The sequence below is a fragment of the Sarcophilus harrisii genome, chromosome 4 (genome assembly GCF_902635505.1).
Source record: "Sarcophilus harrisii chromosome 4, mSarHar1.11, whole genome shotgun sequence".
In the NCBI taxonomy this organism is placed as follows: domain Eukaryota; kingdom Metazoa; phylum Chordata; class Mammalia; order Dasyuromorphia; family Dasyuridae; genus Sarcophilus; species Sarcophilus harrisii.
In genome coordinates, this window is record NC_045429.1 from 332385089 (window position 1) to 332411410 (window position 26322).

General features: G+C 42.9%; 2 protein-coding genes across 4 annotated transcripts in view; one reads left to right on the forward strand and one right to left on the reverse strand.

Annotated features, from left to right (window-relative positions):
* Window positions 1-13870, forward strand: part of SKAP1 (src kinase associated phosphoprotein 1) — a 380537-nt gene extending 366667 nt beyond the window's left edge. Inside the window, exon 12 of the mRNA XM_031968654.1 lies at window positions 13626-13870. The gene's annotated coding sequence lies outside the window, so the exon portion shown is untranslated. The remainder of the gene's footprint in view (window positions 1-13625) is intronic.
* Window positions 13871-13926: 56 nt separating this feature from the next.
* SNX11 (sorting nexin 11) lies at window positions 13927-22922 on the reverse strand. Of its 3 annotated transcripts, XM_031966105.1 has the most exons (9): window positions 22686-22922; window positions 22341-22462; window positions 19824-19972; window positions 18199-18253; window positions 17787-17873; window positions 17270-17370; window positions 16214-16309; window positions 15734-15946; window positions 13927-15479 (listed from the first exon to the last, which is right to left on the reverse strand). In XM_031966105.1, exons 3-9 carry the CDS (start codon window positions 19832-19834, stop codon window positions 15200-15202), a joined length of 843 nt encoding a protein of 280 aa, XP_031821965.1. In that variant the 5' UTR covers window positions 19835-19972; window positions 22341-22462; window positions 22686-22922; the 3' UTR covers window positions 13927-15199. The 3 variants fall into 3 exon arrangements, with proteins under 3 accessions (XP_031821965.1, XP_012403843.1, XP_031821966.1); XM_012548389.3 differs by lacking the exon at window positions 22341-22462; XM_031966106.1 differs by lacking the exons at window positions 22341-22462; window positions 22686-22922 and having other exon boundaries at window positions 19824-19990.
* Window positions 22923-26322: the final 3400 nt, after the last annotated feature.

Here is a 26322-nt window from a genome sequence, read left to right on the forward strand (position 1 = left end):
TGATAATGGGGGAAAGAAGCACTTTGGTCAACAGCAGACTATCAGTAATCAATCTTCCATGTTCTCTTTTCCCATCGCCTGGTACACCTAAACCTCCAGCAGATTCCTTCCCAGTTACATCAGTCTCTTTATACGTCACATTTTGAAAAATGGGGAAGTTGGGTAGTCTGGAAACTTTTCCCTGAAGTATCTTGCTTGGGTTCAGCCCCTGGGAATGGGAGTTGAAGGGCGCTGTCATGGAACACAGCAGGTGAGCCTCCAGCTCCTCTTACTTTAGAGAGGGACCTCGGGATATTGGTTTGTGACTGGTAGTAGATTCTCTGTTTCATGGGGGATGAGGCAAAAAAAGGAGGGGTGTGGGTGTGGGTGTAAGCTCTGTTTTATGTGGTGAAGAACACAAACTTGGAGGGAGAAGAAGAAAAGGAGAAGAGAAAGAGATGGGGGGGGGGGGTGGGAAGGGAGAAGGAGAGAGACAGAGAGACCAAGTCCCACCCTTGATCTTCAAGGCTTCTTCCATTGCTATCACTCAGCCATTCTATACCTGGCAAAATGTTAAGGGTCCAGAGGGGCAGTATTCCTGGGGTCTCTGTGCCAGGAGTGCTGCAGGAGGAGAGGCCACTAGGTGGCAGTAGCTATTAACAATTCACCCCAGAATGTGACATTAAAATGATGGGGTTGGGGTGGGAAGGGGGACCATTGAACCTCCCTGCAAATAGGAGCAGTTCCAACTGCAGTGACTATAAAGATTGCAGTATGTCATACTGCTATTAGTCAGATGAACCTTCCAGAGTTTAACATCCTCTCCCTCCCTCAATTTATACGGACCAGCTCTTTCAAAGAGGGCAACTTTCTTCCACTTTAGGAGCAAGTATAACAAAATCTTCTGGTTTCACATAGTGGAGTCAGAGGACCTGAATTCAAATCCTACCTCCCATCCATGTGATCTCATGCAAGTCATTTGTTTCTCCAGCCCTCAACTCATCTGTAAAATAAGACTGAACATGATGATCTCTTCTAGTTTTAAAACCTTGATGATCTCTTCTAGTTCTAAAACCTCTAATCCTCCTATAATTTTGTTTTCAATTGTGTCCAACTGTTCATGACTTCATTCAAGGTTTTCTTGGTAAAATACTGGAGTGGTTTGCCATTTCCCTCTCCAGCTCATTTTACAGATGGGGAAATTGAGGCAAACAAGGTAAAGCGACTTGCCTAGAGTCATACAGTGGGCCATCTTTGAATTCAGGAAGGTGAAATCTTCCTGACTCCAGGCCTCTGTATTTACTTTACCACCTAATTGCCCTGATCCATATATAATGGCATCTCCAAAATCCAGGATGCTCTTCTAACCTCTGCTTTTTGGAGGTCCCCTCAAGGAAGATGGAAGTAGAACTGAGTGAAAAAGGGAAAAAAAGAAAGAGCCAAATGAATTGAATTTTCCTATATCCTGCTTAGCTTCAGGAGTCTAACCAATGATTCTCAAATTGCAATCCCTTGAGAGTCCCCAAGATGCTTTTGGTTTCCAGAGAAGAACCAAAACTATTTTCATAATAATACTAAAATGTTTTTCATTTCTAGCATGGTGAATATTGATAGATAACCCACATAAACAGAAGCATTTTGGGGGTGAGAGATCGTCAATAATTTTTAAACATATAAAGACATCCTTGCTTTGAAATGAAGAAGTTGTTGGCCCTATTACTTACCCTACCACATCACAAAAAACCCAATCAATGCCTGAAAAAGATAGAAAACTGACTTAGATCCAGGAAATCTGGGGTGTAGGCCCTGCCTCTGATACCCACTGGTAGTGGCAGTGTAATTCTGTACAAGTCTATTAATCTTTCAATGCTTTAAGTCAAAAGTGTCAAACAGGAAGCTGAAGTCTATACTATTCCTAAAACTGCCCGAACCTGATCAAAAGGAAATAGTTTGACAAAATAAATAAAAATACAATAAGACATAGATAATGTTAGTGTGTGGTTTTCTAAGTCAACATACAGCCAGCAGGAATCCTTACATAAGATCTCAGAATGACACTCTTACTCTAGTTTAGCCAGACAAAGGATGCTGATTTATATTGATACAGAAAGTTTCCTCACCTGGAATTTCCTTAGACTAATGAAATCCCAGGGCTAGTCACTATTCCTGTAAAAGAAATTAAGCTAGACCTAACAGGAAGAATCATTAAATCAAGTCAGCTCAATAGAAAGTGAGACTATTACCACAATCCTGATCCTGGCGGTCGGCTTAATCCCTGACATTTTTTCAAATCAACAAAAATGAAAGAGGCTTTATCCCTCAGGAGCATGCTACAGGGGAAATACACAAGTAGAATGTAAATTCTTTGAAGGCAGGGACTGTTTCAATTTTGTTTCTGTCCCCAGAATCTTGCAGATAGCTAGGTAGTGCAATGGACAGAGTTCATTGAAAGGAGTTCAAATCTTAAAGACCTGAGTTCAAATCTGCCCTCAGACATCTACTGGCTGTATGACTGCTTGTCCCAATTTCCTCATCTATCAAATGAGCTCAAGAAAGAAATGAAAAATCATCAATATCTTTGCTAAGAAAACCCTCAATGGGGTTGTCAGCTATGACTTCAGCAACAACAAAGCAGAGTCTTGCATAGAACATGCTGAGAACACATTAAATAATTGTGAAATTGAATTTAATTATGCACACACACACATACACATATATATATATTCAAAGTAATGGGAAAGGGGATGAAATCAGGAAAGGTTTTATGGAGAAGGTAATAAAAAAAAAATTGAAAGAAAAGATTGAATAGAAGCTAGGAATCCCAGAAGACTTCAGAGGGAAGAAAGAACATTCAAAAAGGGAGAGGAGAAGGAGAATCTTGAAGAGAAATAGAGGTGGAATTGTATAAAGGAAAGGCTGGCAAAAGTTGAGAACAGACACTATCTACTGGATGGGCCTCCTCTGAGAGAAAATATCTGTTGAGAGAAGGCTCCAGTCTTGTTATGGATGCTGGGGGAGTCAGGGTGGAGTGGTGAAGAGGGACCATCAGGAGGGAATAGACAGCTCCCACACAGTCTTTCTACCCAGAATCCCAGCCCACCCATTGCAGCCCACTCAGACTGATAGCCATCAGCTTAGCCAATTGCTACCAGATTGCAACCCAGTAATCAGATTATCATGACTCTATTTGACTCCACTAACTAAATCACCACCTCACTGCCTGCAACTAACTGGATAACTGGTGCATTACACCATTTAACTAACTGCATTACATGCAAGATGGCTTCATAATCTAGACTAATTGCTCCAGCATGTGAAATAAGAGAAGGGTGGGGTAAATGGTTGGGTTTTTTTTTTCTCTCTCTTTCTTTCCTACTTCCTTCCACAATTTTATTGGGTGTGGGGGGAACTAAGCTCCCCTTTTTTTAAATCAACAAAAATATACACTTGCCTTTGAGAAACTAATATATACATTTAGGAGGTGGGTTTTGACGTGCTGTTGGAGATTTACAGTGTGAGAGCAACAGAAACTCAGACTCCTCGAGCATCCCTTTGATTTGCTTATTCTGTGTTCAGTCACTCAACAAGACAAACTTGCTTCAAACTTGTAGCGAGATTTGTTAAAAGCAGCATGCCATGATAGCAACAATGCTAGACCTGAAGTCAGGAAAACCTGGGGTCAAATCTAGCTTTTAACACTCACCACTTTGTGACCATGGACAAATCATTTAATCTCAAGCAGCTGTCTGAAGTTATCCATGGCAGAATGGGTATAATGCTGTTTTTGGAATCAGGGGACTGACCAGAGTTCAAAGTCTGACTTTGTCCCTAATTAGCTGTGTTTCCTTGGACAACTCATGTAATCTCTGGAACCTCCATTTTCTATATTATGATCTGCTCATTAGAATAGATGACTATTCCCCCCACCTTTTGGAGGGACTAAATGACCTCTGCTACATTCAAGACTGAGAAAATTAGACATGAGTAATTTACTGTGAAATCTCCTAAATTGCCACATTTTCTTTTCCTCATGTATCTTTTTCTCTCTCAGAAATTTAAATCTTGACTTGACCCCCTAACAGGAAAAAGAAAACTATCTTCTTGCTAAATCCCAATTCCCTAAACCCATAAAGCTAGATTCTATGTTCAACATCACAATGCCAAAGAGAATAAGCACAGAAAATAGTTGAGACAATATATTTGCCTCACTTAATTCAGAAGTTGGGTGATATAAGTGAGGAATGTTTCATAGACTTTCAGATACAGGCAAAATGCTGGTTGAATTTGCTATACTAAATTTTTTTCCTTTGTTGTTGTTTAATCTTTGTTACAAGGGATGGCTTTCTGATGATGGAATATGTTCAGAAATCAAGGTGACATTAAAAACCAAAAAGTATCCCTTTTTCCAAAGGAAAGGAAGCAAAAGAAACTAGAGATTGTTCATTATACACGACAGAGGACACAAATCTCAAAAGTTGTCATACCACTTTTATAAAAAAAAAAAAAAAAAGATTTATTTTCTTTCAAATGTTGCACTATCTTTTCCATCAGTTATTCCTTACTAGTGAATGAATGAATTAAAAGAAAAACATTCATTAAAGACATAAAGGCATTTTAAGCATTGTGCTAAAGAATGTACAAAAATAAAAGTAAAGACAATGTCTTCCCTCAAGAAGTTTCGTTCCTGGAAGATCAAACAATATACATAGAGTAGTGGAAGTCGGGGACAGACACTCTGGTCCAGAAAGTTACAGGGATTGTGAGTGAGGTCACGAGGGACTAGAGTGCTGCACCTCCATCCAGAAGCAGCAGTAGAATTGATTGGATCGTAGTTTGAGAACTGGTGGGAGTAAGGCAGGGTACAATACAGTTCACTGGGTATTCATTTCTTCTGCTTTTCTCATCTTGCATTATTTCATGGAATCATACATCATAAATTTAAAAGCAGAAGCCTTAAAGATCAAACAGTCAGTCTGATTCCTTCATGTTTCAAGTGAAGAACTGGGACCTGAAGAGATGTTAAGTAATTTGTACAAAGTCACACAGGCAATAAGTAGCAGAGCCAAAATTTAAATCCAGCTTCTCTGATTGTAAATCTAGCATACTTCCCAATTTAGCACTCTTTCTGGATTTCAAAGCCTTATTGCATCTAAAGGCATTTTTTTTATCTGCAGTACTTAACATAGAGTTTTGTATACAACAAGCATTTAATATACATTTGTAGATTTGAATTAGTACCTATGTAATCTTGATTGAGGAGGCAGCTAGGCAGCTCACTGGATAGAGCACTGAGTCTAGAGTCAGAAAGCCCTGAGTTCACATAGGGACTCTGGGCAAGTCACTTAACCCCATTTACCTCAGTTTTCTCATCTGCAAAATGAGCTAAAGAAGGAAATGGCAAATCACTCCAGTATCTTTGGACAGTGAACCCTATGAACAGTATGGTTTACAAGGTCAAAAAAAGTCGGACACAACAGAACAACTATCTTGAGCAAATCACTTCCTCTCTCCCTGCATCTCAGTTTTTTTATCTGCAAAATGAAAGATTTGTAATGAGATGCTCCAGTTTGGTTTCTCTGTGGCTTCATCCCAGTATTTCCTAGACTTTAAAAGAGAGCACATTATAATGGGACTCTTCTGAGAAAAGAAATAAGAAAAAGAAAGAGCAGGAACACTGAATTTCTGATTTCTTCAGATTCTAGGTCTTACATGTATGAGCTATCAGAGAGAAGGAGAGGGTCTGGTTCAAATCAGCAAATTTTAAGATTTATTATATGCAGGAGACTGTACTGGATGGTGGGCATACAAGGACAAAAAGAAAATATTCTTTGCCCCCGAAGAGCATTGTGCCAGCTAGATGGCACAATGGATAAAAATCTATCTGGTCTTATTTTTAGTTGTATCTAACTCTTTGTGGCTCCATTTGGGATTTTCTTGGCAAATATTAAGAGTGGTTTGCCTTTTCCTTCTCCAGTTTATTTGACACATGAGGAAATTGAGGCAAATGGGTTTAAATGACTTGCCCAGGGTCACATAGCTAGCATCTGAATCCAAGATTTGAACTCAGAAAGATGAATCTTCCTGACTCTAGGCACAGCATTTTATTATCTACTGAGTGCCTAGCTTCCAGCTAGAAAAAACCTAAATTCAGTTTCTATTGCAGCCATCTACTATTTGTGGAACACTAAATAAAACATTTGACCTCTCTTTGACTCAGTTTCCTCATCCATGAAATGAGAGGGTTGACCTGGATGGGCTAAAGTCCCTTCAGATCCTACATCAGTCAGTGATCTTAGATGCACTAGTTAGTAAACAAATATAAAGTCTACACAGAAGCATGATTATACTGTTCTCTTGCAATAGGACAAAGTTCCTGGGGACATTAGGGTCAGATGGACTTTGCCTTTTAGGAAATCTCCCCCATCATTAGTAAAGGATAAATTATAATAATAATAATAAGTATTTACTATGTGCCAGACTGTGCTAAATGCTTTACAAATATCTCACCTGATCCTCACAGCAATACTGAGGAGATGATTTTATAAATGAGGAAACTGAGGCAGACAATATCCAAGGCCACACAGCTAAATTTGAACTTGTTTATGCCTCACATCCAGAAACTAAGAAATTAGTTTGTAGATTAATTCAATCATGTTTCAGTCCCTCGCCTCTTGGCTATTTTGTTTTCCATTAGACATTTCAGACAGCTAGGTGGCTCAGTGGATAACCTGGAATCAGAAAGTCCAGTATTCATATATGGCCTCAGCTACTTCCTAGCTGTATGACCCTGGACAAGTCACTTAACCCTATTTGCTGCAGTTTCCTCATCTGTAAAATGAGCTGGAGAAGAAAATGACAAACCACTTTGACAAAAAAATCCCCAAATGAAGTCATGAAGAATCGATACAAGTGAACAATGACAAATTCAACAAAGATGAAAATGAAGTATTTCTTGCCCTTTGAGTTTATATTCCAGTGGAAGAAACAAGTAAAACAAATTAGGTAGCACAGTGAATAGAGTAATACTTGGAATTATAACCTGAGTTCAGATCCTAACTCAGACATTAGGTGTGTATACCAGGTACCCTGGAGAGAAAAAAAAAAAGATTTGAAAACTAAGTGATTTATACAGGATCACATTGCTTTTAAGGAATAAATAGTGAGATTGGACCTAGATCCTTGAGGTTGACTCCAAATATAATATTCTTTCAGCTTCACTACATAATCTGTTTATTCAATTCTGTAGATAATAGTGAGCTACTTGAGAACACAGTAATGGTAATAGTTGCATATTTATATAACATGTTAGTGTTGTTCAAAGACTTTACATATATTATAAACATTGCATAATTTCATTTTTATTTTAATATTTAAATTTTTATATATATTATCTCATAAAAAACATTATATATATATATATTATCTCACTGAACAATGTTTTCTTCCTTAAAACGTAAGGATCCTTTTCTTTTATCTCTCTGAGACAATAACATTTCCAAAACTGTTCAAAAAACACTTCAAGAAAATTTTCAGAAATATAGCTATACTTGGGGAAACTGAGGTATTATGAATGGGATTTGCCCAGGGATTAAGTCATGGAGCAGTAGAGCTGAAGATATTACCTAGAACTCTTACACTTGGCTTAGCTATCACCTCTGATGAACTCCTGCCTCCGCAGGGTTTGACTCTTAATATAGAGCCTGCCGACTTGGGTTTCCTTTCTTTGCTGCCCGGACCATTCCGAGGAAGATCTGGTGTCCCTGGCAGGAGGCCGCTTCTGGGGCTGGCTAGTTTTCAGCAGCTGTGTGTGTGTGTGTTAAGCTCCCTAACGGGGACCCCATCCCAGCCAGCCTCCCCTTTGTGCCTGGCAGAGTGCCACGGAATTATTTTGTAGAGCTGGGCAACTGTACATTGCTTCCTTGCCTCCTGTGGCAGGAGTGATTTCCAAGAGGATTCTAGTACCGGTCCTCAAAGAAGACATCTGGTTCCACTGGAGAGACTCTCAACCTGATTGCGAGCAGCTGGCCACCTTTTTGTCCCCCACATGGGAACATTGAGTCATCCATAAACATTTCCTAGCCAAAACTTGGGTCCCAAATCAGGCACTTGACAATGGCTAGCCCTGAACTAAGCTGGTCTATCCGTTAATTTGTTCAGCCATACACCCGTTCATTTAGTCGACAAATATTAATTTAGTGCCTACAAGGCTGCAGGCGAGACTCCGCAGTAAGCTCTCCCTGCCACAGATTTGTCCCAAGTATGTTGATTTCCCAGACACTTAAATAGTAGAAAATAAGGTCACTGAAAAGGCAGGTGGGGCTAAATGTCATGGCTAAATAGTTTAACATACAAAGCTTTGACTTCATTATCAAAATCATCAACAGGGGAGCATTTGAAAGAGCCTGGGCTTCTCCCACTTCTGGATTGGGCTACCCTAAGTAGGTGCTGAAAAGACTGTCCTTTGGAATGCCAGTCTCTAAGGAGAGAGGGAAATAGATGAATGGGCCTAGAGCAATCCCTGCTCCCAGGAACGCTAAAGCTGGCAAAATAATTGAGCTCAGGGTGCCAATTGGGCATCCACACTAAGCCTGGTACCAAGAGGGTGAGCCCTTGGGAAGGGAGGTTCACCTAAGAAGGGAGGAACTATTCCAGGTCAGAAATGGAGCAGGTCTTGTGCCAATCAGTAGAAGGATTAGATCTGGGTGGGGCAGATGTCCTTGAGAAATCTAATCTCAAAAATAATAATTATTTGTTATGCACTTACTCTATGATAAGCACTGTTAAGTGCTAGGGATACAAATAGAAAAGCAAGATAGTCCCCGTGTTCAAGAATTCTAATGTTTAGTCATTTTTAGTCCTGTCCAATTCTTTGTGACCCTTTTTGGGGGTTTCTTGGCAAAGATATTGAAGTGGTTTGCCATTTCCTTCTGAGGCAAATTGAGGGTAAATGGGGTAAAATGACCTGTCAAGTCACACAGCTATGAAGTGTCTGAATCTAAATTTGAACTTGGGGCCCCCTGATTCCAGGCCAGTGCTGGAAGCAATGGTAATATTGATTAGGTTACTGTTCTGAGAGTGAGATGGAGATACTTATGCAGGAGTACGGCAGGAAGGCACAAACCTTCAAGAGCTCTGCCTCCTTTGACCGAGGGCCCTCAGACTACGGTAAAACCCAATCAGTGGCTCAATCCCTACTTTGGGCAGAACTGAGAGCATCGAGCTGTGCTTCCCTTGCGATTCCTTTCCTACCTTTATGCTGTCTCAAAGTAAAGTGCTGGAGTGGACAAGGTAGAGTCAGGAAGGCCTGAGTTTGAATCTTGCCCTTGACATTTACCAGCTGAGTCACCAAGGGCAAAACTCAAATTCAGCTTCCTCATCCACAAAATTCCTCTCCTTCCTCCTCCCACGGTGGTGAGGCTCCAATGAAATGCTTCATAAACCATAAAGCGTCAGTGTCTTCCCGTTCCTAGCCGTGGGGAACAATCCAGATCCAAATGTCCAGTGGCTCCAAATGGAAACAACAAAACAGCAGCCAATCCCCTTGCTCCAAAGGTACCGACAAGATGAGCCTGCCTGGTGACATCATTTTAACCTTACCTCACCCCTGACTTGAGCTGTTTTGTTCCCGGGGACCAGGGTTTTTGTGAATATTGAGACGCCAGCCTATGCATTCTAGCCGGTTTCTCGTGCCTGCAGGGCCGCATTAAGGGCCCCCCTTCCCTTCTCCCGCACTCTCATACGGGCTCCCCTTCCTTGCAGCAGACCCCTCTAAAAGAGGAGCCCAGGAAGCTAATTCCGGGCCTGGGGTGAGAACGGAAATGAGTAAAAGCAGGTCCAAGTTGGGAGACTAGCTGCCTCTTGTCTCTGGTGCAGCAAGGCCCGGGTGGGGTTGGGGCAAAGTGAGGAGTGTGCAAAGTGAGGGGTGGAGGCGGTACTCTTGCTGCAGTCCCCAGGCAGAACAGAGAGGATTCGGGACAGATTCCCTTCTTCCTGACCGTCTGACACTGGCTTATTCAAAGATGTCTCCTTGGAGCTCGCGGTGTAGATAGTCAAAAAGGACAACTAAGAGAGAGCCTGAGACTGGGCAAGGCGGGGACGGCCAGTGTGGGTGCTGCCCTTCGGAGCGTTAGGCCAGAAAGGAGAGGGGTTGTGGAGCCCGGTACCACCAGAGCTCTGACAACTCGGGCTCCCCCAGGCCCGGGATCGGAGGCACCTGGAAGGGTTATTAGCAGGATTGGAACTCATCCCTCTGCTGGGACCGGATCATAATTACAGTAATTTTCTAACAGAGCTCTGCGGTAGGAGTGTTTAATCAGCATCTGACTCCCTCATGCTCCCAGCCCTCATCACTCAAGGAGAGGAGTGGGATGGCTCTTAAAGAGACAGTACCCGCCTTTTAGCATTTTGAACAGATGTGTCCTAATTGGTAGAATATATCTAAGTCTCGTAGCTTACAGCAGGCAGGTTGCACTGCATCCAACACAGCCCCGTTTCTGGCTCTTGCCATTCTGTGCCTGCTGCAGGAGAGACCTGGGTCAGGTGCCTTATGCATCCATGGGCCCAAAATGAATTGGCCACTTTGGGGAGGTGGAGGGTGAGGGAAAGAGTTCACTTGGACAGAGCCTTTATTGGGGGGCAGGGAGGGAAGGGAGGGCTTTGTCAACTATTTGCCACTGGCCAGAGCCGAGAACTATTTTTAAGCAAAACTAAGGGGAAAGTAAGGACAATGCTAAGTATTAACTAGCCTAGCTCTAAGTTGAGTGGAAAGGAAGGGAACCGATGAGAATTTGGAGTTTAGGTGGAACACCACCCAGAGATCTCAAAATCTTTACCTCTCAGATTCCAGTTTTGCTGCTTCTCATATCACTCACACTTCCTTCCACTGGCAAGGAAAGTGCTACATGTTTCTCTCCTCCTTGGATGGTAGAGGCAAGTAAGCTATCTCCTGGGTGAAGAGGAGGAGAAATTATTCACCCTGAGCACTTCACCATCCTAAAAATTGCAGAGCTTGTTGTTCTTTTGCGCAGAAGCCTTTTCGTGTTTATTACATAGTGAGGCTTGAGATCCCTGGCTTCCCAGCCTGAGCAATTGGAAGCATCTCCCCTTAGAAGTGATTCTTGTAAGCAGACACTGTGGCTGGCGTCTAGGTCCCCACTGCTGAGCTCGGACTAGGGGGATTACTGCAGCAGCCCCAGTGCCAGGCCTTCTCCGAGCAGAGGGGGATGAGAAGTAAGGAGGGCTGGACAGCTTCCAAAGTGGGGGGATGGAGCCGGGCCAACCCAGGGCTGCAGGGTAAGAAGGAGGGAAGAGCAAGCAGAGCCACAGCTGGAGGAGAGAAAGGTTACCTTGAGCCAGTCTCTGTGTCTGCCATGGAGCTGACCTCAGGCTGGCAGGAGGCGGGGGTGGGGGTGGGGGGAAGGGAGGAGTGAGGCTAGGATCAGTGCCCAGCGCCTGATTGAAGGAAGTGGTTATCTCACACTGCAGTAGTTATCTGCTTGGCTTTTGCTATGTCTCAGCTGGCTGCTTACACATAAATCCACAGATGCCACTCCAGCCCTTCATGAATGCTCCTGCAGCCTCTGGAAGGCAGGCTAAGTTGGTCCGTTTCCATCCCCACCACTAGCCCCTGGACACTCCTGCCCCCACCATTCCACCCACCCCTGCTGCTGGGAGTATATGGCAAAATCACTTTCTGCTACAGATAAACAGATTCATGTATCAAAGGCAGACTAGCCTAATGTCTACATAGATCTTTAAAAAATGAAAATGCCTTCCCTGTGCTCTTCCCCATTAAGCCATGGTTACCTAAAATTAAGCTAACAAGCAGATCCTTTAGCTGCTGAAAAAGGAGGATGCCTATGACCTGGTAGCAGTGCTCCCAGGGAGTACAGGAGGGGATGAGGACTGTTTTGAACAGGGACGTTTATTTTTAATTTAACATTACATAACTTTGAAGTATCTATTCTGTGGAAGCCCACATTATCTGGAACCCTGGAGTTTATTATTATAAATATTGTCATCAACAAACAAAAACCCCTACAAATAAGGGGCAAAAATCTTACCCCAAACCCTTTAACAAAATAGAACCATACAACTAGCCAAGCAAAGAAAATGACTTTGCACTGTGTACCCTTCTCATCTTCAAAAGTTCTTCCATCTTTGAATCTCTTTTCCTTCCTTTATATATAGAGCAATGAGTGACATGACCTTGTAAAAGAAAGGGCAGCCTTCAAGTCTAGGAGACATGGATTCCAGTACTGACTTTAACACATTCCAGCTTGGTGACCCCAGACAAGTTCATAACATTTCAGCCTCCTTTTATAAGCCTTACCTCACAGGACTGTTGGGAGGATCAAATGAGTTTACCTATGTAAAGCAATTCGCAAACCGTTGAAGTTGCTATAGAAATGCTATTATTATTACACAAATGGCTGGTCTGCAATTCATCTATTTTCGCATCGAAAATCCCTTTCATCTATGAAATCACAATCTTCGACCAACACTCTGCTCCAGTCTCCTCCCCTCCCCACCATCTATGCAGTTATGGTCAGTATGTAGAGATTCTGCTGGGCTTGCCATCACTTCATATAGAACCTGGAAACCAGTATTTTAAATCAATTCAAGTGTCTTCTCAGTGACAAAAATAATAAGCCAAGCAGATAGATCATAACAGAAAGAAATGAGTCCTAGAATATGTTCTGGTTACAGGGAGCAAGCTTTCATTCCTTCAGCCTCTTAAGGGCCAGCAGCCACTTTGGCCAAACTTACGGATGTGTAGGTACAACAGTCAGTGATACCTTGAAAGAAGGAGCAAATAATGCTTTGTTTTGTTTGGCGGGGAGGGGGGGGGGGGGGGGGGGGGGGGGGGGGGGAACAAATTTGTTTTCTTGTAGCTCAGGCTTGTTTTACCACTTAAAAGCTTCCCCCTTAAAGAAATTCTATTATAAGACATCTTTCCCCTGTCAGTGGCCTGAGATCTCAGGCCTCCCTCCTAGCCAGGGAAGGGAGAATGTTTGGCCAGCCTTAGACTGAAGCCATGCTCATGGCTGTGTATGCTGACTCTAATTAGTCATTAAAAAAGACTATGGAAGTCAGGGGGGGAAAAATAATTTCCCTGTCTTCCTCCAGCTCCTGCTGTCCCATCAGCCCACCCTGCTGGCAGGACCAGGAGCTCAATGCCAGCTCCTGGAGAAAAAAGTGGGGAACAGAAGACAACCAACCCAGCTTGCTGTTTTTTGGCTGAGTAGGGAATTGACACAGACCACCTCCGGCTCATGTCTGGAAGTTTCGAGATCAGAGAGCTTCAGGCACAGCTGGGTTCACAGCTGCACCATTTGGAGCATTGGACTTATTAATATTCATGAACCATCCCCACCAATCGGTGGAGCGGATGCCATTAGCTTAGCATCTGTCAGGTTTTTTTGTAAGGGTTGTGTATGTGATTTTTGTTGTTGTTGTTGTCCTTTTAAATGAACTTCTTTTGACATTTTAGATTTGCCTCTGTAGGCAATCGCCTACTTGCTACTGTCGGCTACTTGTACCACAATGCTGCAACATGGGGAAGGTAGGGGAGGAAGAAGGAAAGGATGGGGAGCAATCAAGGCTGCCGCCCATCTGCCTGTTGATCGAGTTTATTTCTTTTTCAGCACCTGGCACCTCCAGACAAGAAGTGAGGGTGGAAGCAGCATCAAGTAAATTATACCCAAGCAGGTATATGCAGAGACCTGGGAGAAGAGCTGGAAGGCCAAGCTTTTAAGAAGACACCCTCTCACCAGTGGTTAACCTGCGCAATGCATTCCCCTGCCCGATGAGGAAGGGCTGCCGGGCACAGCTCTCAGTCATTATTTCCACGCTGATAAATTCATGATTTATTAAAGTAACTTGGCGCCAGCCCTGACTCCCTCCTTCTCCGCCACAGCTTGTTAGACACGAATTGCAACAACAGTCTTAAATACTTGAATTTTATTTCAGGCCAGAGCACCTCCACTCTGAGATAAATGCCATGACAGTCCCACAGTGTCCACTGGTAGTAACAGAGTACCTAGACAAGGTGTGATGACAGCAGGAGGGAAAGAAGGGAATAAGCAGCCACACAGAGCCAGCGGAAAAGCTGAGCCATGCTGAACGCCAGCAGTAGAACCCCCAGCAGCCCCAGTTCTCAGTGGAGAGGCAGCAGGAGGCCAGAATGCCTCACTGTCTTAAGGCATCCTGTTCCCCTTCCCTAGAGCCCTTTGCTTACAGGGAAAAAACAAAGCTCTCATCAACAAGCACAGTCCCCTGGCCCTGGTGAATTGAACAGGCTGTCTTATTATAACATATAGAAAGACTATGCAGCAAGAAAAACATTGTGGAATATGAGGAATGTGATGTGCAATGAAGCCGGCAAGGAAAAGTCGCACTTCTCCACATCCAGCCTGAAGTGCAAGCCTCAGCCCAAGGCTGCTACCCCCAAAGTAACCCATAAGTTCCTGGCACAGCAGCTGTTTTCTGCCCTTCTAGCTAACATCAAGTCCCCCCTTTTGTACAGGATCACCAAGCATGCTGCTGCCTTCGCCTACCTCGAGCACTGTAACAGAAGCCTTGAGCTGTAACAAACTCCAGCAGCAACGGAGGCTGTTGAGACCCCCACCAGAGAGGAAAAGTCACAGAGCTGAAGCAAGAGCAGGAAGAACGGGACAGGAGAGAACTATCCAATAGACTGAAGAGACAGGGAGGTAGGGAGGACAACTTCCCAAAACAAGTAACTGCAGGAGCTGGAGCAAAAACAAACAATTTAAACACGAATCTACTTATAAAGCAAGGGGATGCCAATTGACTTGTGGTGGCCATTGAGACAAAGCAGGAAGCAAAAGCTAGCACCTTCTTACTTTCAGATCCCCCTTACCAAAACCCAGATTCCCCAAAGCTAGTGTATTTTAAGGGTGTGTTTCTACTCAGATAAACAAATCACCAGAAGAAACTCTGTTCTCAGGAATCAAGGGTAGGATTTCTAAGACAAAAACAGACCCTAAACTTTCAAATTTGTTCTGAGCAGTCAGCACTGGCTGGAGAACAACTAAGCAAGAGAGGAAGGCTGCAGTGCCGCTGTTGCCGCCACCATGTGAGGCTAAGGCTGCCCAGGGGCCCGCCCACGTTGGATGCTGCACGCTGCTGATCATCCAACCTCTCCCACCTGGGCCTGCTTCCTTCATATCTGATCTTAGACCAAAACCTTCACTTCTCAGACCATTTCCAACTGGCCAGATTCTGAATCCATGTCATAAGATGGGTGAACTGGGTGGTCTTCCTCTACTCTCTTCCAGGGCTGGGAGGCACTGGTCCTTTCATCAGACTGCACAAAGTCCCAGTTTGAAGATGAGGTTGGAAGAGGAAGAGAGGAACTTTCCAAGTGAGAAGGCACAGGATCGACCACAGGAGCCCACACTGCCAACTGGTCCTTCTCTTCATTCTGGAGAGGTGATGAAGAGGCCTGAGCACCAGGTCTTCGGATAAAACAGCAACTGTAAAAGATTTGGGGAGTGAGCACGTGAGGAGGAAGCAAACTCTCTGCCTTCTTATTCCTCAGGCTTCACATCCTAAGTCATGATGATTCAGTGAGGAGTAACTTACACTCATCTGGTAAAAGGAATTCTCTCCTTTCTTTGAGCTGATCTTGCAGAGAAGGGCACCAAAGTAAGTACTCTGCTAGAATCAGAGCTGAGACTTTGATTCTGGTCTGACTCCTATTTATTGCCATCTCCGAACTTCTCCTTACCTCTTACGCTGGTCTCCCATTGCCAGCTGAGGAGAACTCATGTTCTCTTCCTGGACCCAGCCACAGTTAGACATGGCATAGTGGAGAATGGCATCAGCTACAGTCATGGGGCTCCGGCCTTGGACACAGGCTTCAATCTCTGGTATTGATAGCTGGCTCTGCAGGAAGAGGTGCAGCTGGCTGTCGGACAAGAGGACCACGTTCTGCAGGACTCTATGGCCAAATCCAGCAGTGATTAGAAAGCATCCTGACATAAACCATTGCCTTGAACTGTAGGTCTCACAGGGACTGCTGGCTCACATGAGCCTTCAAGACCTCAGGAAAATGGACATCACAGACATCTCTACATCTGTGACAAGGCTCCCCCACTCTAGCCAGGACCCATCTCCTCCTCCTACCCCAAGGCTACCCATCCCCTTGCCTGGAATTTTTAGTTGTCATCTTGGCTGACACAAAGACCAACTGGCTATCTCTACTCACTTTTCCAGGAAGTGCTGAAGACCTTGTCGCCGCTTCTCAATAAATTCATCTGAGTTGCTAAAGAAGGTAGACTTTCCAGGGAGTTCAGGTACAGGCCTGGGGGAGCAAGAGAAAAGAATATGATCCCAGCATCTGGACTAATGAAAACCAATCAGAAAACAACCCTTTTTATGATTAGCATTTAATGGAGCATGTTTTCAAAATTGCCCATTTCTTTTCCCTGTCACAGAAAAACTGGAAACCCCCAAATCTTTAGACATGAAAATATAGCTTCTTAAACTGCTCCCACTAATGAGAGTGTGATGTGATCTGACTGCTCTTCCAGGAGTGGAACAATTTATTGTCACCCTGAGTTCTACTGTTCCCCTTAAGACTATAGTTTTAGGGAAACAGGCAACAGTTAATGAGTGTAGTCTGTGGTAGTGAATGGAGTAGCTTATATAGAAGGAAGGCACAAACCATGACTTCTGGCTTATAACAAATGAGCAGTCAAACAAATTATCTCATTGTTACCAAAGAACCAGAAGATTGCCGGCCACCCCAATGTAGAAAAATTGTCTCAATATTTTCACATTTTAAAAACACCAAAAAACCAATACCTACTTTCTAACCAAGATTGTTAGCTAATTAGCTGAATCCCCAGGAATGGGAATCTGCATTCCAAATTCACAATTTCTGCATTTCAAACAGATGGTAAAGCAGCGACCCTTCAGATAAGTGGAGGAGCCTAATGGCTCCAACTTCAGTATTAAACTTGTTCAGATTTTACTTGACATGTTAGAACAAAACTTATTCCATAGTACCACTGCTTCAACTGGATGATAGCTCTATGAAGTTCATGGTTTAAAGGTCAAGGATTCAGTCCTGCGCACCAAACCACACACAAATATACATGCACCCACACACACCCTATTTGAGGAAGAAGATCCCTATCATTCCCCTTCTCCTTCTTGGCAAGTTTTAACACTTTTAACGCTTGGGACCCCCCCAGTCCTCGCCAAGAACACTTATAAGCAGTTGGGATCAGGGCCCAAGGAGGAACCATATGAGACTCACACTAAGCCAGCATTTCTCTGGAGTTGTTTTCTCAGCCAAACAAATTCTCGATAACGGCGACGCACACAAGATGTCTTGGCAGTAAAGGCCTTGCTGTTGGTCTAGAGGACAGAAAATTATAAGAGACAACTGACACTGATAGAGCCCCTTTCAAATTCACAGAGTTCTTTACAAACATTATCCCAGCGGGGCCTCTCAGGAACCCTGGGCACCAGTTCATATTACAATTATACCATCCTTCCCATTTTAGAAATGTTAAGTGCCCAGAAGCAAGCTTTGAACTCACATCTTTCAGACTCCAAGTGTTGGAGATGAAGGTCCCTTAATACAAGCATTGAAGGTTCCCAATAGCATCACTCTCCTTTCTCACTTTTTCTACCAGTATACCCAGACCTTAGACTTTCTAGTGGCAGCACCTAGTCCCAATCCTGCACTTCAAAGCCAGGAAGGCTAATAATTCCTGCCATGTGATATTCCATAATGGCAAATAACTGATTTTCACAGCCCCAATACTTGCATGGAGGAATATTTTGTAGTCCACATAGGAATTCCAAGAACCTTCATTCTGTACTCGGGGATCCTGGACCCTTACAGTAATCAATTCCTGCAAAGAAGAACACTTGTCTTAGCTTCAGCTGGATCACGTAAAGGCTGTTGTACAGAGACTACCAGCTCCCATACAGGTAATACCAACACACACCTCTCTCTCCAAACTGGGGTGCAAAAAAACTATTTCATAGCAATGTTTGCTAAAGGAGTTTATTACAGCCTCATCAGAATTCCTTAGATTGTGACTACAATGAAGAAAGTACTGCATTGGATTGGATGACTGTTTCATTTCCATATTTTTCAGACCTCCCCCTAACCCTTACCTCCACATCCCAGCTATCTCTCCCCACTGAAAACTAAACTGGAGAGCACATTTTTACCTCCTGTTCTTGATTCTCCAGCATCCTATAGGAAGAGCCCATCAGAGGGGACCATCTGATCAAGAGAAAGAAAAATCATCATTACCTGTCTTTGCCCCTTTGACTGGAATGAAACTTTGGAAAGGCTGTGAGATTAGTCTAGAAAAGCCCAAACATAAGTCTCAGCCTCTGCATTCACAACTTATAGAAAATAGAAATTCTCCCCATGTTGATTCATCTCCAAGCTAAGTCCCCACATTTAGACATCCCCTCCCAACTCTCTCTGAGCTAAGACTGATCTCACTTTTTGTGGGCAGGGACTGCATCTCAGCTCTTCCACTGCAAAGGCCAAGGCCACGCACATCAGTCACAAACCAAAACACATGTGTCCCAAGGAGTTGGTCCCTGGGAGGCAGATGAGCAGGTTCAGAGCTGTTTTTCAGACAGCTGTGCCTGGGCCAGACAGGTTTCCTGAGAAGCCCTGGAGAAGCCAAGGCTTTAGAAGTGAGCCCAACACTGCCCCCTCCTGGCTATTTAAAACAGCAGGGCCCCACTCAGATCCTCTGGGAAGTCTGTCAGCCTGTTTATTCCTTCTCAGTGACAGATTCATCTCAGCAGAGATGAACAGCAGCAGTAGCACCCATGGGCCCTCAAAATGACTGTCTAGTTTCCCTCTTCCCTGCTTCATCTGCTCCTCGGAACTAGAGCCAGCAGTTCTATCATTTCCTCTCTGGTGCTCCATCCGGCTTGTCTTTCTGCCCAGCCACCCCACAGCTACGCAGGTCAGCTCAGGACCCTTTACACTCCTTTTGTAAAGATTCATTAAAGTCTGAGCCTCCTACAGTGAGCAGATTTACATTTGTAGCGACATTGCCCATCCTGACAAGGGGACCATGAAGGCAGCAGCTCAGGGCTGCTGAAGTCCAAGGGGGCCCATGATGTCACCTTCTGTTAAAATACAGCACTAATCTTATTATTCCTAGAACCTCTGCAACAGGATCCACGCTTGCTGCTGCCTCCACCCCCTTCTCTCTCAAGACCACAACAATAAGGTTTAATTTCCCTTTCCAATTTACCTTGAAATGAAAACGGACTACAGCCAATATGCACTGCCAACAAATGATGCAGGCTGGCTCATGGGAAAACAAGACTATCTCAAAGATCTCCCTCTCTGCCCACCCCACCTCCATTCCCACCACCACCACACACCCACTCATTTTTACAGTCTCACAATTAATTTTAAACACATTTTCTTATTAGTTCAGCCTTAGCATTAAGAGAGGATGTAATGAGTTTCCTTCTATTTTATGTTTTGCCAACACAAGGCTAACGTTTCTAGAGAAAAGAAACTCATTTGCACCATGAAATTAGCAGAGCAAACAGCTCTTCTAACTCTCCAATATACCAGAAGGCTTCTCCACAGACAGGCATCACATGCAGAGATATGTCTGAATGGTATATAACAAGATTGAACTATTACATGAGGTAAGCCCAGGTCCTTTTGATTTCAAAATTTGTTTTTAACAGTGTTCTATTGGCTATTGAATTCCAAAGGAGTCTAAACTAAAGAGATAGGAAACTCCTGTATCATTCAACATCTCCAGGCAATTAAATCACTTTTACTAAAAAAGACCCTGCAGACTCACCTCAGATGCATAGGCACAAATTAATCTTGGGAAAATCCTTTCTTCTTTGTAAAGACTTTTGGCAGGACTACTGATGTACTTCAGATCTTTCTTTCCCAGGAGAATCCCCACATACACAAGTGAGATAGTATGGTCTTCTAATGCACCATCTATAGGAATAACAAAAACTATCTGGGAATTGAAGAATGTCCCTATGGCCATAGTTTAATGGAGGATGGAAATCTTCCAAGACTGCCTTTGTCAGAGCCACATGTTTTAGGGAGTTCTACCTCTACAATCAATTTTTCCCAATAATTTCTCCCACCACACAGGCCACAGGCATAGGATCTAACTCCTCAAAAACAAACAAAAGAAAATCTCATATGTGTCTGTTAAGAATAACATGTTAGGGAAAGCTAGGTGGTGCAGTGGAGAATAACATGTTAGGGACAGCTAGGTGGTGCAGTGGATGGAGCGCCAGCCCTGAAGTCAGAAGGACCTGAGCTCAAATCTAGTCTCAGATACTTAACCCTTCCTAGCTGTGTGACCCTGGACAAGTCACTTAATTCCAATTGCCTCAGCAAAAAAATAAATAACATGTTAGAAGCTGTGATCATCAAGGAAATATCTGCATTTTATTTTTTCATAAAAAATACAAACCACCCAAAATCTAATTAGTTATATCAATCAGTTTCTCCAATAGCCCATCAGTATTACTCCTCAGGAAAAATGAGATGCAGGTCTTCTGATGGAAGGAAAGAAAAAAGGACATTTATCTAGTCCACGTGATGTTGAGATAGATTTCTGTATTATCCAGACAGGACTAGGTTTGCTGATGCTCTCCACAATATACACAAAGAAATTAGCTAAACCCATGGCCACATTTATAACTTTCATTCATTTATTCCCCTTAGAATCTTATCTTTATTCAACACCAGCAGTTCAAACTATGAAATCTTATAATACTGAAACTCAAACATTTCTTTTAAAATTTTCACGACTTCTTCATTGAAGTTTTTTTAATTTTCAAAACATATGCAAGGATAATTTTTCAACACTAACCTGAGAAAAACTTTGTGTTGCAATTTTTCCTCCCTTCTCCCACCCTCTCCCCTAGATGGCATGTAATACAATATATACCAACATGGTAAAAATATATATTTTAACCATTTTCTATGATATAACTAATTTCCAAGGAAACAACAATCCAATGGCAGGAGTTTTGGAAGAAAAAGAAAAAATAATGTTATCATAACTATTATTAAACCTTTTAATTCTTATGATATCAGTTGATACTTCACAAAAATTCTGAGCTGAAGGGAAAACATGCTATCAGGGCCACTCTAAACTACCATAACTAATCTGTAGTATTTTAGAGCACATTACATTTCCAGTAGGGATAGCTAGATGACACAGAGGATAGAACATTAGACTGGAAACCATCTTCCTGAATTCAAATCTGGCCTCAGATACTTACTAGCTGTGTGACCCTGGGCAAGTCACTTTGCCCTAATTACCTCAGTTTCTTCATTTGTAAAATTAACCTGATAAGGAAATGGAAAACTACCCAATACCTTTGCTAAGAAAACCCCTAATGAGGTTACAAAACCTCCAGCAGACCATCTTTTCCCTAATAGGTGCCTTGAAAATAGGTTCCTTCCATGGGATTTGCAAGATTCAAAACCTTAATGTTGTTAGTGGAGAGGGAACCTTGAGTCAGGAAACCTGGATTCTTAGGCCTAGTTGTGGGTGATTCAAAATAAGGGGATCCTCTTTCTGAGTATCAGTATCAATTTCCTCATCAATATTTAGAATGTGAATGAGATACTCTTCCCTACTTCACCAATCATTAATAAGGCTAATAGGAGATAGAAGTCAATTTTTTTTAAAGTAAACATTTAATAACAGGATTTCTAGAGATCTGTGAAGTACTTTTTTACAAAAAATATCTCATTTGATCCTCAAAATCATCCTAGGAAGTAGGTGCTACTTACCCTCCCCCATTTTACAGAGTGGGATGGAGTAGCCTTACTCAGGGTCACCCAGCTACTAAGTGTCTGAAGCGAGATTTGAACTCGGATCTTCCTAACTTAAATCCAGCTTCCACTGTTAGCACAGAATGACTAACCCTAGGTTCATTCTGTGCCTAAGTCGGAGGATAAACTTTCCTGCCTTTCCTAAACCCGTCCCCACACCTTGCCAAAAACAAAAGCCGCCCCCATCCCTGGGATCTCGAGGGGAGCCTTCCCCACATCCCAAGCCCTGCTCCCTCAGCTCTAAGTGACAAGGGCTGAGCCTCGAGATCAACGAGCTCTTACAGGACCCGGCCGGAGGAAGGCCATTATCCCCCCCCCCCCAACCAAAAAAAAAAAAAAAAAAAAAAAAAAAAAGCACAGCGTGAGGAGAGAGAGCAGGACTGGCGCAAAGGGACGCGGATTCAAGTTCCGCCCCGGAAGCTTATTTTATGTTGCCTCCTGGAAAGATCACGTCACCTCTCGGAAACTCCGCACTTGTAAAGGGGAAGAGAAGAGGACTCACCGGACTTTGAAGACCCCTCTGATCTAAGGCTGCAATCCTTCAACCGTCCCTTGGCATTCTGGGTAGCTCCACTGGTATCACCCAGACTCGGTCCTTGCCCCAGCCATCCCGACGCCCTGAGCCTGGTCCCCGGGAACCCCCGGCTTAATCCGCAGCCTCCACCTCCGACGCCCCGGGCCCGGTACCGCCCTCCTCCCCCGGCCCGACCGTACGCCTCCCCTCGCATCATTTCCCCCTCCTCCCTCAGACTCCTTGTAAGCCCCCCCCCCCGTGGCACCGCAGCACCCGGAACTTCGGGCTGCGCCCCCAAAAACCTCGGCCTGGAGGAGTCCCGAATCCCCTTACCTGAAGATCCAGGTTACGCTCCTCGCCGGCTAGCCCGAAAGCCGGGATCGCCGGCTTCTTCTTCCGGGGCACAGCAGCCCAGGGCATGACGGGAAGCAGTAGGCGGCTTCCCTCCGCGCCAACTACACCAGTCCCAAGACGTCCTGTCTCTTCCCTTCCCTAGACTTGAGACCTCTGGTTGGGTCCCGAGGAGAGGAGGGGAGAGAAAGGTCTCCGCCTCTCCCAACGCCACCTATTACAGGCCGTGTACCCTGGTGGCCCACGTGCTTGGCGCACGTGGGTACGTGGATTTCGGGGCCAGGGCGTCAATCTAGAGCCAATGACCAATCCAGGCACAGATTCCGCCCAGCTTTGCTAGCTACAGCCAATCAACGGCCGAGGTGGAGTGTTTAAAGATCTAAAGGCCGCCTAGGTATTTCTGTGGAAAGTTTGCGGCGGCTCTGATTTCCATTATTTAGGATCCATCTGGAGGAAGCCAGGTTTCTTTGAGACAACTGAGTAGCGTGGGTCGAAATTCCAGAGAAGAAATGCCTGTAACCACAACAGATGTTGAGACTTACCATCTTTTACAATAAACCCCAAGCCTGTATCTCCTCTGTCAGTAAAAAATTATTATAAATTAAAAAAATTAATACTACTACTACTACTAATAATAATAATAAAAGACTGTATCTCCTTGGTATTCCGTTCATTCGATATACATCTAGGCCTTGTGCTAAACGTTGAGAATACAAAAAGAGGCAAAAAACAGTTCCTGCCCTCAAGGAGCTTATAATCTAACGGGAGAGACAACGTGCAAACGGGGCAGTTGTTGCTCCTACAAGACACACATTTCTCAATTGCAAGTATTTTCTCTGGCTATCCCTCTTATCTAGAACACTCTCTCCTACATTCCAACTATTGACCATCCTGTATTCCCTTAAGTCTCAACTAAAATCCTACTTTCCACAAGAAACCTTTCCCAACCTCTCAATTCCAATACCTTCTCTGTTGATTATTTCCTATTTGTCCTGTATATAGCTTGTTTTGTATATGTTTGCAGGTCTCCCTCCCCCCCCCCCCATTTCGATTGTGAGGTGGGGGTAGGGGCTACTTTTTGTCTTATTTTGTATCCCCAGCACTGACCATAGTGCCTGGAAGATAGTAAATGTTTATTGAATTGTTGCATTGAATTGGCAAATAAGACATCATTAACACAGGGAAGACAGAATTAAGAGGAGTTACAGCTTCCAGTAAACGTTGGGGTTTTTATTGGAATTTAAAAGAAGTGGGGCAGGTCCATAGTCTTTAAGTGTTCAGGCATGAAAAAGCCAGAGAAAAATAGCAGAGACTAAAGATGGAATATCTTGGATCAAAGATCCTTTGAGGATCCTTTGAGGAACAGGTGTACGAAGACAGGGAAAATAGAAGGGGGTTAAGGGAGAAAGAGCTAAATTATAGAGGGCTTTAAATGCCAAACAGCATTTTGTATTTGTTCCTGGAGGTAATAGGAACCCTCTGGAGTGTTTTGAGCAGGAAGAGACATGATCACTCACACTTGTGCTTTAGGAGTATCACTTTAGTGAAGGAAAGGATTAGGCAGTTAAAAAATCATTAGTAACTCTTGAGAGATCATCTCCTCTGACATCCCCACTCTCATTTTCAATCTCTTCCTCTCTAATGGCTTGTTCCCTATAGATTATAAATATGCCTATGTCTCCCCTTTCTTGGGGAAAAAAAAAAAAAAAAACATTTCTTGATCCATCTTTGTATCTTCTGTATCTCTTCTGTCATTTGTTGCTAAACTCCTTGAAAAGAAGATACCTACAATAGATACTTCCATCTTCTCTCCTTTCATCCTCTTCTTAAATTCTTACAATCTGGCTTTTGATCTTATCATTCCACCTAAATTGCTCTCTCCCAAATTATTAATAATCTCTTACTTGTTAATCCAATAACCTTTTCTCAATTCTCATTCTCCTTGATTTCTCTGAAAGCTTGATGATGAGGTCCAGAACTACTTGGGGTTGGTTAGAAAGCTAGAAGTACGGATAACTTTATAATACTCCTGAGGCAAGCAGGGAAGGGCACTGATGGGGTACAGCTTAGCTTTACAATTCTAACCCCTGTGGGGGTCTTGGGAAACCCCATCTTACTGTATCCAATCAGAAAATAAAGTTATGTCAAACCCCAGAAGTTAAATTTTCTCTATAAATCTGTCTGTGTGGAATGGGTGCTAGACCCTCTTTCCCAAATTAACTAATCAAAGACATCTTCAGGTACAAAGAGAAACCATTTATTTAGTACCTGCAGGGAGAGGCCCAGATACACACCTGGTAGATATCTCAGCTCTCAACATGTGTTTGTCAAAAGCAAAAATTGATCTAATTAAAAGAGATAAGGAAGGAAACTACATCCTGCTAAAGGGTAACATAAACAACGAAGCAATATCAATATTAAACATATATGCACCAAGTGGTATGGCATCCAACTTCCTAAAGGAGAAGTTAAGAGAGTTGCAAGAAGAAATAGACAACAAAACTGTAATAGTGGGAGATCTCAACCTTGCACTCTCAGAATTAGACAAATCAAACCACAAAACAAATAAGAAAGAAATTAAAGAAGTAAATAGAATATTAGAAAAATTAGGTATGTTGGATCTTTGGAGAAAATTGAATGGAGATAGAAAGGAATATACTTTCTTCTCAGCAGTTCATGGAACCTATTCAAAAACTGACCATATATTAGGACATAAAGACCTCAAAATTAAATGCAAGAAAGCAGAAATAGTAAATGCTTTCTTTTCAGATCATGATGCAATAAAAACTACATTCAACAAAAAGTTAGGGGGAAATAGACTAAAAAGTAATTGGAAACTAAACAATGTCATCTTAAAGAATGATTGGGTGAAGCAGCAAATTATAGATACAATTAATAATTTCACTCAAGATAATGACAATGATGAGACATCATACCAAAATTTGTGGGATGCAGCCAAAGCGGTAATAAGAGGGAATTTTATATCCTTAGAGGCTTACTTGAATAAAACAGAGAAAGAAAAGATTAATGAATTGGGCTTGCAACTAAAAAAACTAAAAAAAGACCCAATTAAAAACCCCCAATTCAAATACTAAATTGGAAATTCTAAAATTAAAAGGAGAAATTAAAAATATTGAAAGTAAAAAAACTATTGAACTAATTAATAAAACTAAGAGTTGGTTCTATGAAAAAGCCAATAAAATAGATAAGCCTTTGGTAAATCTGATTAGAAAAAGGAGGGAGGAAAATGAAATTAGTAGTCTTAAAAATGAAAAGGGAGAACTTTCCACCAATGAAGAGGAAATTAGAGAAATAATAAGGAGTTATTTTGCTCAACTTTATGCCAATAAATTTGATAACCTAAGTGAAATGGATGACTACCTCCAAAAATATAGACTTCCCAGACTAACAGAGGAGGAAGTAAATTGCCTGAATAGTCCCATTTCAGAAAAAGAAATAGAACAGGCAATTAAACAACTCCCTAAGAAAAAATCCCCAGGACCAGATGGATTTACATGTGAATTTTAACATGTGTTCGTGGACCTGACAAGCTGGAAGCAGAACACTCCGTTAAATAGTGAAAAACCCAAGCCTTTTCATTGGATAGAGTAAAAGGAAG

What these genes read in the sequence shown, in the direction of transcription:
- SNX11 (XM_012548389.3), bottom strand. An exon ending in TGGAGAATCAAGAACAGGAG is followed by an intron (nt 17,874 to 18,198) that starts GTAAAAATGTGC and finishes TCTTCTTTGCAG; the next exon opens with GAATTGATTACTGTAAGGGT. An exon ending in CTTCAGCACTTCCTGGAAAA is followed by an intron (nt 15,947 to 16,213) that starts GTGAGTAGAGAT and finishes ATTTGGCCATAG; the next exon opens with AGTCCTGCAGAACGTGGTCC.